The following is a 14084-nucleotide window of genomic DNA, read 5'->3' as shown; positions in this document are numbered from 1 at the left end:
CACCCTCTAATCAGTCCTTGGAGATCAGCTTTTGCCACCATTCTACCTAAAACTTCAGCCACTAGGGTAAACAAAAGGGGATAAGGGGTCGCCTAATTCCTCTCTCAGTTGGAAAGAAATCCTTCGCTACACCATTAATAAGAATTGAGTAATGGACTGAACTTAACATCCTCTAACCCAGGATCTCCATTTGGCTCCAAAACCCAACCTTTCTAGTGTTTATAGGAGAACTTCCCAATTAACCAGATCATAGGCTTTCTCTAGGTTCACTTTACACACCAACCCTTTTTCTCTACCCTTTCTTTTTTCTGCCACACACTCATTGGCTACCAAACTTTGATCCACAATCTGCCTTCCTTCCACAAAGGCACCTTGGAAAGGAGAGATGATCGAGGGCAGCACCTTATTGATCCTTTATGAGAGAACCTTTAAAAGAATTACTGATGAAAAAAATAAATCTTTGAAAGAATTTTGTATACACTCCCAATAAGGCTCATTGGCCTATAATCTTTAGGAGTTTTGGCCTCTCTTCTTTGGAATTCAAGTGATAAAATATTATATTATGTAACATAATACGTATTACATAATTTACATTATGCTCTATTATATACACAATATATATAGGCTTGGGACTCTATTAGGGCTGAATTTCTTGTTGTAATACAAAGAATAGATATTGCAAAAGAGCTAAATTTGGAGAACTTGATGATTGAAGGAGATTCAAAGCTAGTGGTGGGGTAGCTGAAGGAACCGGAGTCAATAATTTGGACCTACAAGGATTACACTAAGAAAGTTCAAATGACTACCAAGTTACATGAATTTGAGGAGATAATGGTGGGGAGGTTGGCTAATGGGATGGCTGATACATTAGCTAAGCAAGAGGTGAATAGGGAGCAATAGTATTGGGCTCAGGTGTAATTTGTAATTTCTTGGCTTATTATGATGGGAGAGGCTGCACCTCACACACCTCTCTAAGAGATGCTTGTATCGTTTGCACTTCTTGATTCTATAAATAAAATTTTCATTACTTGTATGTATACACCTGTGTATATATATGTATATGTATACATATACATGTGGATATATATATAGATACATACATACATACATGCATACATACATACTTGGAAAGCCCAAAACCAAGCCCATGTAGACTAGGCCTGGGCTTTGCATGAAGACCCATATACTAGGAGGTAGGTAGACCTATTCACAGGCAGGCTTCGGGCTCAGTCTATGAACATTTTACACTGCTTCGGGCCCATTCAAATTTTGGAAAAAGCTAAGCTCAAGCGCAGCCCGTGAACAGGTCTAGGGATAAAGCCCAAGCCCATAATCATCCCTAGTTCTACATCAACCTGTGACCTGTCATCAATAGCATACACAGGGTTGTATTGAAAAATCAAATTGATAAGCTTTCAAAGAGGTTTACTTAGAAGTATTAAGTAAAAACTCAGAAAGGTCAATTGCCATACTTAATGGGGAAAAACCACCAATTTCAGTATTTTAAACAATAAAAAGCTAAAAATTTCTCAAAGATCCATCTGGTGGTCTTTTTTTTTTTGAAGAATAAATAAGAAGTATTACAACCTCAATGGGTGTCCAAGATGACACACCAGAAATGCTAAACAGCAGAGAAGAACTCTAACATTACTGCCCTGAAAACTAGTGACCCTTCAAGATTAGCTCTCCGATGTCCATCCCCCTTCGATCACCCTTCAGACTCGCATCGAGGCTTTCCAGAATTAATCCTGCAGTGAAACTACCTCTAATTGTATCCTCAAGTCAGAAATCTTACCATTGCCCTTCTTCTTCCTCCCTCAGACCCGCACAGCTCAGCTTGCAAATTGCATTCTGACCTCATGCCCCCAATATTCTTGAGTCTTCAGATCTTCACTCTTCCTCTCCTAAGAACTCCTCTTCTCCCCCTTTTTTGTTCCAGTTCTTATCTTCTCAGTTCTTTTTCTAATTTTCTCCTCTCTTTTATTTCTTTTGAATTGTTCAAAGGCAATTTTCGCAAAACCTTCCCCACCCCAAAAGACAGGCCAAGTGATCTACCCACCCACACCTCCCTTTCCACTAACTTACCGATCTCCACTTCCCCTTTTAGAGATCCTTCATTAACTTCTTGCCCACCAACCCCATTCACCTCTGCCTCCTCTCCCCCTCCCCCCCTGCCTCCAAAATCTCATCCCCTTCTTGCACCCCCTACCTCCTTCAGACCAACTTCTCTAGGTGAAATCCCCAAAATCCTCTTTTTTCTATTATAAACCTTATCTTGTGGACTGCCCCCTTCCAACCCAAATGGACACTTCCTCTTTCAAGGTGACTCTTCAAGTGCCTAACCATGGATTCTAGTGTACCTTGGGAGAACTTGCTTGGAGAACCATGTTGACCGTGCCAAACAGAAGGAACAAATTAGATGATTTTACTGCTAAATTTGGCATAAAGAATGCTTTACTTTTCTCATCTTTATGGATTTCAAGAATACTAAAGAGAAAGATAACCAAAAGAAGATACAGCATCATAATCATATTGTATTTCTGAGAGATATAACCACTTCAAGAACAAAAAGTAAGGGGCATACCGAATGATTTCTGCACGCCATTGGGGCAATATAGGTGTTGGACATACTATAAGAGTAGCACCAGTAGCAACAGGACATTCAGTAGCTTGGATCAATTCTGAACATGGCTGACAAATATGACTCCCATCCATTTCAACTATTTTAGTATCACCTTTCTTTTTCAACTGCTTTTGTAACTTTACAGATCCATTCTTACAGTGGCCTTCTACATGTGAACTGTCATATTTTAAATTCGTTCCTACAGGTACATAACCAACACAATCTGCATGCTGCCAAGCATCACAAATATCACATTGTACCCATAATCCTTTATATTTAGAGCTTTCACTTACAGCTCTGCATATGCACTCAACACGTTCTCTTTTCAATCTTTTGAGGCTATTTCTCCAACCACCAGTAACTTGTTTTTCATTGTGAAAAGGAACTTCATCCTCAGATGGAAATTTTCGATGAGCAAGGATGCAAGCAAGCAATTCAACACTTTTTCCCAGTCCCATCTCATCTGTGGTTGGTGAGAAATCATGTCTCATAGTATCTTACACAAGATTTCAAAATACTAAATATAGTTTTGACAGTCTAACAGATTATGGCAGCAGGACTCACCAGCAAGAATCCCACCAGGGACATATGAGAAAGGCTCCGGATGCAATGAAACAGCTCCACTGGAAATGAAATGGAACCAATGTGAGAAAATGGATTAAGGTCAACTACGGTTGGAGAACTAAGAGATTATGATTGTTACCCTCAAAAAATATGTTAATAAATGCAATGCGTGAACAAAACAAATATTAATTTGATAGCAAAAAATGCAAAAGAGGATTATTTTTCCTCCAATGGTTTTGGAGAAAAAATTATCTGAATAATATTATCAGAACAAAGCTGGAACTTCTTCTAACTTTATCTATAACTCGAGAACCGGGATAACATACCTCTACCTTCCAAGTATATCAACATGTCCTTATTTTCCACATAAGATCATGTTAATTATTTCACACATTTTTTTTATCAATAACACATTTCATTAATCAATCAGAAATATTAATTACAAAGAAGGAGATAAACTTGCGCAGGGGCCATGCTAATCTTCTCTGTATCGTTCCAATTTTATCAGATGTCAAAAAAAAAAAAAGGAGATAAACTTTCTTATCTCCCCCAACTGAGGCTTGAGCCCCCATGAATAGGAATTAGAGTTACAACTGAGCCCAGAACATAGATTCCCTCACCACCCCTTGCTTAGCTAACCCATCAGCAAACGAGTTAGCAGATCTCTTCACCCAGCTGAACTTAATTTTCATGTCTTTAACTAGCCACCTAAACTTTCTCCTTTCATTGTTGTAATTCCATAAACCCAGTATTGTCTTCACTCAGCCACCCTACAACCACCTCCGAATCCCCTTCAATTACAAGCCTTCTTATATTCATTTCCTTTGCTCTTTGGGCACCTTCCATAACTGCATAGATCTCGGCTCTGAGAGAATCACCCACCAAAATTGGACCTGAGAACAGGGCTGAGACATTTCCATTCTCATCCCTAAACACACTCCCAGCCCCTGAATGCCCAGGGTTCCCTCTACTACTACCACCAAAGTTCAGTTTCATAAAGCCAAAGGGGGGAGGGGTCCAAGACAAACTCAGTCCTGTTTTAACCTGGGTGCATCTAGCAATCTCTCCCCATTTCCTTAACAGATCATCCTCTGTATAATCTGTGAACAGCTCTGATGATTTCAGCCACTGCACCGCCCTTATATGAATCATATCTCTCAGGTTTTCAGCACTTCTCTCTATTTCAGAGAAAATCCTAGAGTTTCTTTCTTCCCATAGAGACCAGCATACCACAGCCCTTAGGCATCTCCACATAGTCCTACCCCTTTTCAGATGCCACCTGAAAAAAGAAGAAAAAAAAAAGGCTCTGCAGATTCAAAGGGGGGATCCAACTACACCCAATAGAGAAGAAGCCCATTCCCAAATAGTCTTTGCAAACTGGCATGACACCAATTATTTCACGCAAAGGGGGTAGTTTTTGTTGCAAAACGTTTCTAGAAAGAATCAACACTAGTGATCTGATTCAAAAGAAGAGGACCCAAGACATGCAATTATTTCATACATATCATAAGTGGTTTCAGATCAGTCAGCTTCATATCTAGCTTATAAAAATTATAGCTAAAGTTCTTTCTAGGCAATTGAGGGCAGCTATTGGTTCTGTGATATCCAAGCCCCAAGGCCTTCATAATGGGAAGACAAATTATTAATCAAACTTTGGTTGCTAATGAGGCGATAGAGGAAGCTAAGTGATTGGGGAAGAAATTCTTCGTATGAAAATTCGACTTAGAAACCATGTGGACTAGGGCTTATTTAGGTCGGTGGTGAATAAAATGGGATTTGGTAGGTGGTGGATCAAATGAATGATGGTTTATCTGTCCTCATTATTTATCTATACCGGTTAACAGGTCTCCAAAAGGTTTTTTAAAGCCTCCCGCAGCATAAGGCAAGGGAACCCACTATCTCCCTCTCTTGTTCTTCCTCTAGGATGTGGAGGTATTGTGTAGGCTAAATGTTAAAGCATGCAAGGCCGTGATTAGAGAGTTAAGGATCGGTAGTGACAATGAGAATATCTCCCACATCTACTTTGCAAATGACACAACCTTGCAAAATCTGTTGTGGCAGAGATAAATATGAACCATAAGGTTTTGGAGAAGTGTCCAGACATTTTACGTTGTGGGATGATGATGTGATCCATAAAGTATTACCCTTGACAGCCTAAAGCCTCTTCTTTTCAAGATGGAGTGGTTGAGAGGTTTTCTAAGAAATTACCCACGTGTAAAAAAAGCTACATCTCCCTTGGTGGCAGAATCACCCTCATTAAGTCTACACTCTCTAACTTCCCTGTCTACTAAATGTCTATTTTTAGAACCCCAAATAAGATCATTTGATGCTTACAAAGAATCATTAGGAACTTCCTTTGGGAACCTGGTGCAGCAAAAAAGAGTTGCTTGTTGTTGAATTGACATGATATTTGTAAGAGAGAACTGAGAAGGGATGGATGACTTGAGATATAAAAGCTTAAAGATAGAAATTCAGCACTTTCAGGGAAATGGCTTTGAAGATTACTGGTTGAAAATCAATATCTTTAGCATTCCTTAATAAAAGGTAAATATGATCATCATCTTAATAGTTGGGATTCCAGACACACAAGAAGAGCCACTTAAAAATCAATCTCCAGTGGTTTTCTTGAGTTCGTGAAGATGGACTTTGTTTCAAGGAACAAAATGAGGTTTTGGGAAGATATTTGGGGGGAAGATAAACCATAAGCACTACAATCTCCTAGACATTATGTGCCCTATCCACTCACATGAATAGAGTTGTTGGGGAAATTTTCTCTCCCTTTACTTTATGGGTTGTCTTCTTGATTTTGTGAAGATGGACCTTGTTGCAGGGAACAAAGTGAGGTTTTAGGAAGATACGTGGTGGGAAGATTAACATTAGCACTACAATATCCTATACTATATCCGTTGTCCACCCACAAGAATAAAGTTGTTGGGGAAATTGTCTCTCCCTTTACTTTATGGATTGTCTTAGAACTTGGGGCTTTAGGGGTTGTCTTGGAAATTTGGAGAATGGGGAAGTAATTCAATTGTTTGACATCCTCAATGAGGTGTTCCTCCTTAGAGAGGATCAAGACAAAAGAGTATGGTTAGTGGATCCTTTGGGTAAATGCTCTTGCAAATCCTTTTTAAAGCTTTAAACAAAGCCCCTTTTGTCACCTATACCTTTTCCATGTTATGAGGTTTGGGATGGACCTTCACCACCAAAAGTTAAAGACTTTATTTGGGGAGTGATTCTTAAGATAGTAAATAATTGTGACAATCTCCAAGAAAAAGTAAATCTTGGTGCATATCCCCTCATGTATGCATTCTTTTCCTTTCAAATGGGGAGAGTATTGATCATCTATTTCTCCCTTGCTCCTACTAATGTAAGATATCATCTCAAATCTTCCTTCTTTACAAACTGAGTTGGCCATGTCCTTCTAATATTTCAGAGAAACAACTCTCAATATTTGGGGGGAAAGAAATGCAAGAATCTTCAAAAGTAAGGATTTAGTAGAAAAAAATATGTTCTTAGAGACAATCATGGTTAAGACAGTGTATTGAGTATTGAGCAGTAAAGAATTTAAAGGCAACAGGCTCATGGACTGTATCTGAAAGGAGGACTCTTAATCTGATTTTTGTGGCTGTAGGCTTGGTTACCCTGGGCCATCAGGCATAAGGGGGTGTCGTTAGAGACCATCAAGGCATTATCAAAATCAGTTTCTCAGGCCCTCTAGGTGTTGCAAACTCTCTACGAGCAGAGATACATGCTCTCATTCAAGGACTAAAACTAGCCTGCTCTCTTAGTGCTCCCAACTTGATGGTGGAAGAGGACTGCAAAGTAGTAATCAGCTGGTTGGAGAATGAAATAGAAGGCCCTTGGATATTAGGACAGAAGATAAGAGAAGCTAAAAGTCTAACATCTAACCTGAACTGCTAATTCCAATGGATACCTAGAGCAGCTAATGGATTAGCTGTTGGGCTTGCAAGGACGGTGAGTTAACAATGATAGTTTTATTTATCAAAAATAAAAAAACAATGATAGTCTTGTGTAGGGGTCACCAGGTCCAGGGATTGATGTAACTTTGTAATATTTCTGAGCTGTTTTGTTTCAGCCAGCAGTTGCTTTTATTATTGTACTGTCTTCTCTGTACCATTTGATACAAGAAAAGTTTCTATCTCCTTAATAAAATTGGTGTGTTATTGATCAAAAAAAATTATTTCAAACGTATATAGGGATGTAAGAGATGCATCTACCAAAGAGGATTTCTTATGCTTTCTCTTTACAATGGGAGCTTGATATATGACAAAATCTATGGACCACAAGGATAAAAGTACAGTCTACAAGAAATAAGCATAAATTTGGCTTGAGCCAATAAGAAGCTTGTAGAAATCTTATTCATTGTTTTCATTCGAAGTTCTGGGGAGAGAATTTATTTTAAGTGATCCTCTCTTCTTTAACTTTCAGAAAATTCCATTAATTATAAAAGACAAGAGAAGTAAACTGGATGTGTCAAAATTATGCATTTATGCATGTGTAACATATGATTATGGTGTGTATGATATAAGATGCTAGCTAGCTTGCTGGTAAGGTCTCTGGCTAGATGTAGCAGAGACTTGGGATCAAAGTATCAAGCCCCTTCACCTGGCTTGGGGGGGTGTGGAGGGCTCCCCCCGGTTGTGTAGCCCATATAGGTTGTTATACATAATTACCATGAAAAAGTATGTGAAGATATATCTCCAACCAGGTATAATTGAAACCACTGGTGAAAATCATACCTAAATGGATTGTAAAACATTTTCAAACGTGTATCAAGGAAACCCACAGGTACACAGAGGGGGCTACAGAAATAATTTTGATCACTTTGGATCCAATTTCCAGAAGCCCCCTTCTCTCGTTGAACCATCCAATAAACTGCACGGCGTTGGTATGGTCTCAATTCAGGAAGCAAATCATGAAGTTCATCTTCCAACATTGGCTCCAGTCTGTAAGCAATAAATAATCATCATCATGTAAGCCTTGTCCCAACCATATGGCGTTGGCTAATAAGCCATAAATAATATAGAGAATAAAAATCAAAAGTCAGAGGCATTACATTTCATCCAGGGTTTTAATGTTCTACATGAACAAAATATACAAGAAGATGAAACAACATTAAGAAACAATATTACTCACTTGGATGGTTTAATGGCTTCATAGAACTGAGCAGCATCAAACCTAGCACGTTTCTTAGAGACAAAGCTGCCAGAACCTGTCACTTTATGTGTACTAAATTCCACAAGGTTCATTTTACTACTACCATATATAGCTTCTGGTGTTATAACCTCTGGCCGCAACCAAGCCATAACATTCATCATACTCCTTTTCCAAAGCTGCCTAGTGTTCTCCAGAAGTGTGTCGCATGTAACAAAAGCATTATTAAATATCTCCACTCTCACACTGAGAGATGAAACTTCCTCAACTTCAGGATCATTAACCAACCTCAGCATCAAAATTTTCTGACTAACCAAGTGTACAAGACCTGACACTCCCTCATCTGGCCCATCAAAACTCCCCGTTAATATTACAGATTTTGTTTCCTTATCCTCCAACCTACGTGTTTCTAAGAACTCCAAAGAGATACAATCGGCAGATATCACAGGCCAGTGACCTAACCTAAGACGACTACTGAACTCTTCTACATTCTGCAGCAGAAAACGAAGTGAAAACTTAGAACCCTTGCGTAAATCCTCTGCGAATCTGTAGCCACAATACCCTTCACTGAACTTCAAATCTGTGAGAATGATTTCCGCAATGTCATGGTGCTCATCCAAGTTATAGGAACTCCAATCAATTTCTACGAGAAATGGTTCACTAGAATCACTAAACTTTTCTTCAGTTTTTGCATCTTCAAAACCAGTGGAATTTTCTAAATTTCTTCCATTGCTATGAAGGTCCTCTAACATTCCTCCTGACCGTCGGGGACGTGCTTGCTTCTTTCTACCCATCACTACATGTAACAAATTAAAACAAAAAGAATGAAGTTATATATATTTGCTGAGATTTCAAGAAATCCATACACGAAACCATAAAGGCTTCTAGATTTAATGTTTGGTTTACTCGAAAATCTTTGTTCCACGTAATGATTTCACCTGATTAAATCAAATTTGAATACAGGAAGAGGAGAAATTCAGGGATAAACCCGTAAAACCAAATGTACAAACTACAACTGACAGGTTTCTTGTTTCCACCAAGTGCTTGGAAAACTAGACCTTCCCGAAATTCAACTGCAAAACTATGTGAACTTCCACGGTAATAAACTTTTATTACAGCACATCTTCCGAATTAGACCAAACAAAGTAGGAAAATAAACTCTAGTTTCAGAATGATATAATTAAATTAGCTCTGATTTTCCAACGAGAAAAAAAAAAAAGTTCGTAGATGCCCAACTGCATATGCAGCGAACTCAATATATAAGAACAGCCCAGTGACTCTAACCTGAAAAATCGAAGTGTCCTCCAGGAATGCAGTTAGAAGAAATTGGATGAATTCGCGAGTTAGTGCATTCCCTCTTAAGTGGACGTTACAGAACTTCGGAGGCGAGGGAAGGGAGAGGGCCAGAGGGGTGGGGGAAGGGAGTCACGGTCTCACGGATAGATTTTAGATTTTCCTGCACTTGCATTTCGAGTGGAGGACCTGCGGTGGTTTTGTTTTCGTGTTCTAACCCGGTTAGATCGATGAGAGTCGGGTTTACTGGTCTCATTGCCTCTACGGTTTGATATGAACCAATCGTTTGCTTAAACCCGGTTATATCGGCTACTGGTCGAAGAACGGATGCATGAGCATGACATACATGCTCGTGCATGTGTCGACGGTACCCGGAGATGTTCTCAATACAAGGTCGAGATGTACTGTAGGGCGTAGATGTGAACTCTAATAATACAGGAGCATGGTGAAATGTGCCTCTAAGGTCGGGCCATATTATTTTATCTATAAAATAAAATTTATATTTGATATATGTAACAAAATATATAATTATATTTTAGCATATTATATTGTATTTTTCAGTGTATTAATATTATTATTATTATTATTATTATTATTATTATTATTATTATTATTATTATGCGCCAAATAAATAGCTATACAATGATTGTGTTTATGCATTGAACTCCAGTTTTTTTTATCTGCTCCATGATTTAGACCCAGGTAAAGTTGAGAAAAGCCCGTAGACGAAATTGGTTTGTGGTGGAAGCAACACATAGCCAATCAATGGCAATGGCCACCCAAGGGGTGTGGTGGAGCTCTCACAATATGGACTCATAGCGTCAAGGGAATTACAGTTTAATCAGTTGCAATTGGATTTAGCGTCGCAGATCAGGTGGATGCCGCGATTATATAAAATTGCATATGAAATGGATAAGTCACTTGGACACATGGTAGGGTGGTGTCTCAGATTGCATTGGAATGGCATAGCAACTTGCAAGTTCAAGTAGCCTGAAATTGCAAATAACAAAAGCCTAGTATGATAGCCTGGATTCTCGAGTCTATACTTTATACTCGTAGTGAGATTTTGCGGGATTTGTGATATCCCGTAGCTATGTGGAATTGGGATTTGTTCCTCATACAGTGCATCTCACACTGATATTATGGACACATCATTCTTGTATTGGAAACATCTTCCATGAATAATAACACATAAATATAGGAGATGTTCCCTGTAGGCAATGGAATGTACCTGTGAGATTGGTGTGAGATGCGATCTGTAAAGAGCAGAACCAATCTCAGCTATGAAACCTATAGGCTTTTCTCGTATAAATAACCTTTCATCCCACCTTAAAAGTAACATTGTATCTCGTATATTAGGGGCCAAGAAAAAGGTGTTTGAAAAATATGAGAGCTAAAACGGTGAGTGTATTGGAAGATGGCTTTTGGTGAGATTTACAATAATGTAATTGTCTTGTGTTTTCTTTTTGTTTCTCTACTGGCCAATCGAAATGGAATGGTGATAGATGAATTGCTTATATGTGTGTAAATAAACCTTGAACATAACAATGATTGTGGTTCAATGTGATTCGAAACAAATCACAACAATAAATAACAGTATGCTTGCGATGATTCAAACCTGATGAGAAGAGATTTAACCAACCAATTATGACAGGGCGAGTTGTTAATCCAAACCATTTACCGACATCTCAACTAACCCGACTTGCATCTCAACCTAAGGAAGAACATCATGACTTTGGATGTTGGCTTGACCTCCTCAACCTGGGCAGCGAATAGCCAGCCGATCTCTGGGCACTAAGCCGATGAGTGAAGCACATCACCTCATGAGACACAAGCCGATGGCTTTGGATGTTGGTTTGACCTCCCCGATTTGGGCAGCCAGCGACTCGAGTAGCCAATCGGCCTATGGGGTACCAACCTACGTAGCAAGTTGTCATAATCTGGTTAGCATACCTATTGGATCCGAAAACCAGCGATTGACACGTCACCCACTTGGCAGGGGTGACCCTGATCCCTGCACGCTTCGGAGAGACTAGATGAGGATCGTCGCCAACGTCGATGCAACACGCCCCGAAGACAGTGGGCTGACAAGGCCTATCACTCCCGAATATCTCGAACATGGCTCTTGGACCCCAAAGCCTATATAAAGACTCTTCCATTCCTTCACAAAATTCATGCAATTAAGTGCAAAATATATTACTTTCTTGCTCTCTAACTCCCTACCTCATTGCAATCAGCTCAACTAACTTAAGCGTCGGAGTGCCCAACTCGGGTCCAAGCCCCGAGTACTCTGACTTTGTATATCTTACAGACCGGTCTGTCGACCTTAGCATCCCTCCGTCCAAGCTATCATTCAATAGGAATGTGGGCTATCTAAGCACCATCAGAACCCAATATTTTTATTTTTCAGAAAGAGGTGGTATGATAATGAAACACAACCACCCATTTTTAAACCACAAACCAAACACCACCTAAGCAAATCAAAGCCAGGAATATTATCCATTTGATGCCTCGCCTTTTGATCCCATTAAGATCAATCCTGATAATATAATGAGTGACTTGTGCATTTCAATGCGTCAAAGTGTTTCATGTGATTCTCAATTGAAAAAATGTATGTGAATTGGTTGTGGACGGGTTTCATTGCATTATATTTCAATGTTTGTACGTATTTCAATAAATTAAAATTGCATATTTTAGAAGAACCATATATTGGCTGAAATATTCAAGTAAATCCATAACATTCACGTACAATCTATTTATTTTATGTACCCATCCCTAATACAACTCTCCCTTGACATGTGACTATATTTAAATACAAGGCTATATATTTTTACTTAATTGACTTTTATTAAAATTGGGATTTAAGAATGGTCTTATCATGGAGTAAATATTGATTTTATGTTATATAATGAAGACCCTTTAGGGATTTAATTTTGACTTATTATATTTTAAATGATTTAATTTAAAAATAAATATATACATATGTAAGAAAGGATAGGAAGATGAAATACATGTGAGCTCCATGGTGAGAGGACTTCTTACTCTCCTATTAGTGTTGTTGGTGTTGATTCCATCCTGTTATGTATTAGTGTTGTTGGTGTTGAAATCGTGGTAGGGTTGTAAATTTACCAAAACAACTTAACATTTATTATAACAATTGTGCTTTTAATATTTAGGATATATATCCCAAGGGAAATCTAGGTATGAGAGAGATCTTTCATAACCTAACTCTAAAGCCAATTTAAAAGTTTGGTTATTTGGATCCTTGAAACTCTCCGAGCACCAAGGATAACTCAAATGATAATAAATAAAAAATACATAGTATTTGAGGGAAGAATTAACACCAATGTCAACTATTGCTATTTGATAGTCAACAAATTGGCAAAACGGTTGCCAATTTCTTGTACACAAATGGTTTAAGGCGAGGATGCAATTTGCACGACTTTGAGTAAGGTCATGTTGGATAGCATTAAATGTGTAGTGTATGAGTCGGATCTTCTGTCCACGAGAACTTTGGTTACGTCTATTCATAATACACTACATCCTGTGAATTGGGAATATCTCCCTCTATAAAATATTATGCAGGGGATGAGATGTTTTCTATATGTGATTGCGATAAACATGGGCAAAATTCTCGTGGACAGAAGATCCGGACTTGTCACACACACACATGGGACCACAAATAATGTTGCTCTAATATATGATGTTTGAAATTAGATAGTTTGGAATTTTACACACAAGAATGGGAATGCCTGTTTTAACAATTTAATTTGGTGTAAAAACAACAATTTAATGTTTATTACCCATAATTAACGATAACAAATAACTAGTACTTCAATAATTAATGTTATAAAAAATTATTACTATAATTTTTACTTAATTAGTTACAAACATTTACTAATTATTTATATATTACATATTAGTTATTTAGTATACAATGTTTTAATTATTTATTAGGGTAAATACATGATGCCAGAAAGACATTATATCAAGAAGGCTTTGACCAATCGCACCCCCTGTGAATTTGATGAAAACCTATTGGCATCATAACCATAATTATTATTAATCATCCATTAATAAAAAACAAGTCTAAATTATTTAAATGATAACAAACAATTAATTATGATTACTTTGTTAATTAATGCTTGTGTGTATATATAACAATTAATTAAACATCATGAAATTAATAATTCATTTGTCATCAACATCCAAAATCCTATTTCATCATTCCATAGTGGCATGTAAATTGTTAAACTATTGTCATTTAAATCATTACAGCTTACATCCATGTATGTTTTGGTCTATTTCTATCCTTTTAACCTCCTTCAATTTGCAACAAATCACTTCTTACTATGTCGTCAATGATTCTCTATGCACTATCATGAAATTAATAATTATTAAATAGCATTATATTATATGACTATGGATT

General features: G+C 37.9%; 1 protein-coding gene and 1 non-coding gene across 2 annotated transcripts in view; both read right to left on the bottom strand.

Annotated features, from left to right (window-relative positions):
• Positions 1–9822, bottom strand: part of LOC104594462 (RING-finger, DEAD-like helicase, PHD and SNF2 domain-containing protein) — a 128568-nt gene extending 118746 nt beyond the window's left edge. Inside the window, exons 1-5 of the mRNA XM_010254736.3 lie at positions 9647–9822; positions 8345–9158; positions 7948–8154; positions 3188–3246; positions 2585–3086 (exon numbers count right to left, since the gene is read on the bottom strand). Coding sequence (XP_010253038.1) covers positions 2585–3086; positions 3188–3246; positions 7948–8154; positions 8345–9156 — 1580 coding nt within the window. The 5' untranslated portion in view covers positions 9157–9158; positions 9647–9822. The remainder of the gene's footprint in view (positions 1–2584; positions 3087–3187; positions 3247–7947; positions 8155–8344; positions 9159–9646) is intronic.
• LOC148801860 (U6 spliceosomal RNA) lies at positions 3609–3713 on the bottom strand. Its single transcript, XR_016083344.1, has one exon. It is a non-coding gene; the product is annotated as a U6 spliceosomal RNA (small nuclear RNA).
• Positions 9823–14084: the final 4262 nt, after the last annotated feature.

The sequence above is a fragment of the Nelumbo nucifera genome, chromosome 2 (genome assembly GCF_055504915.1).
Source record: "Nelumbo nucifera cultivar China Antique chromosome 2, China Antique-T2T, whole genome shotgun sequence".
In the NCBI taxonomy this organism is placed as follows: Eukaryota; Viridiplantae; Streptophyta; class Magnoliopsida; order Proteales; family Nelumbonaceae; genus Nelumbo; species Nelumbo nucifera.
Note: the sequence above shows the minus strand (reverse complement) of the source record. Positions and strands in the feature narration are given on the sequence as shown.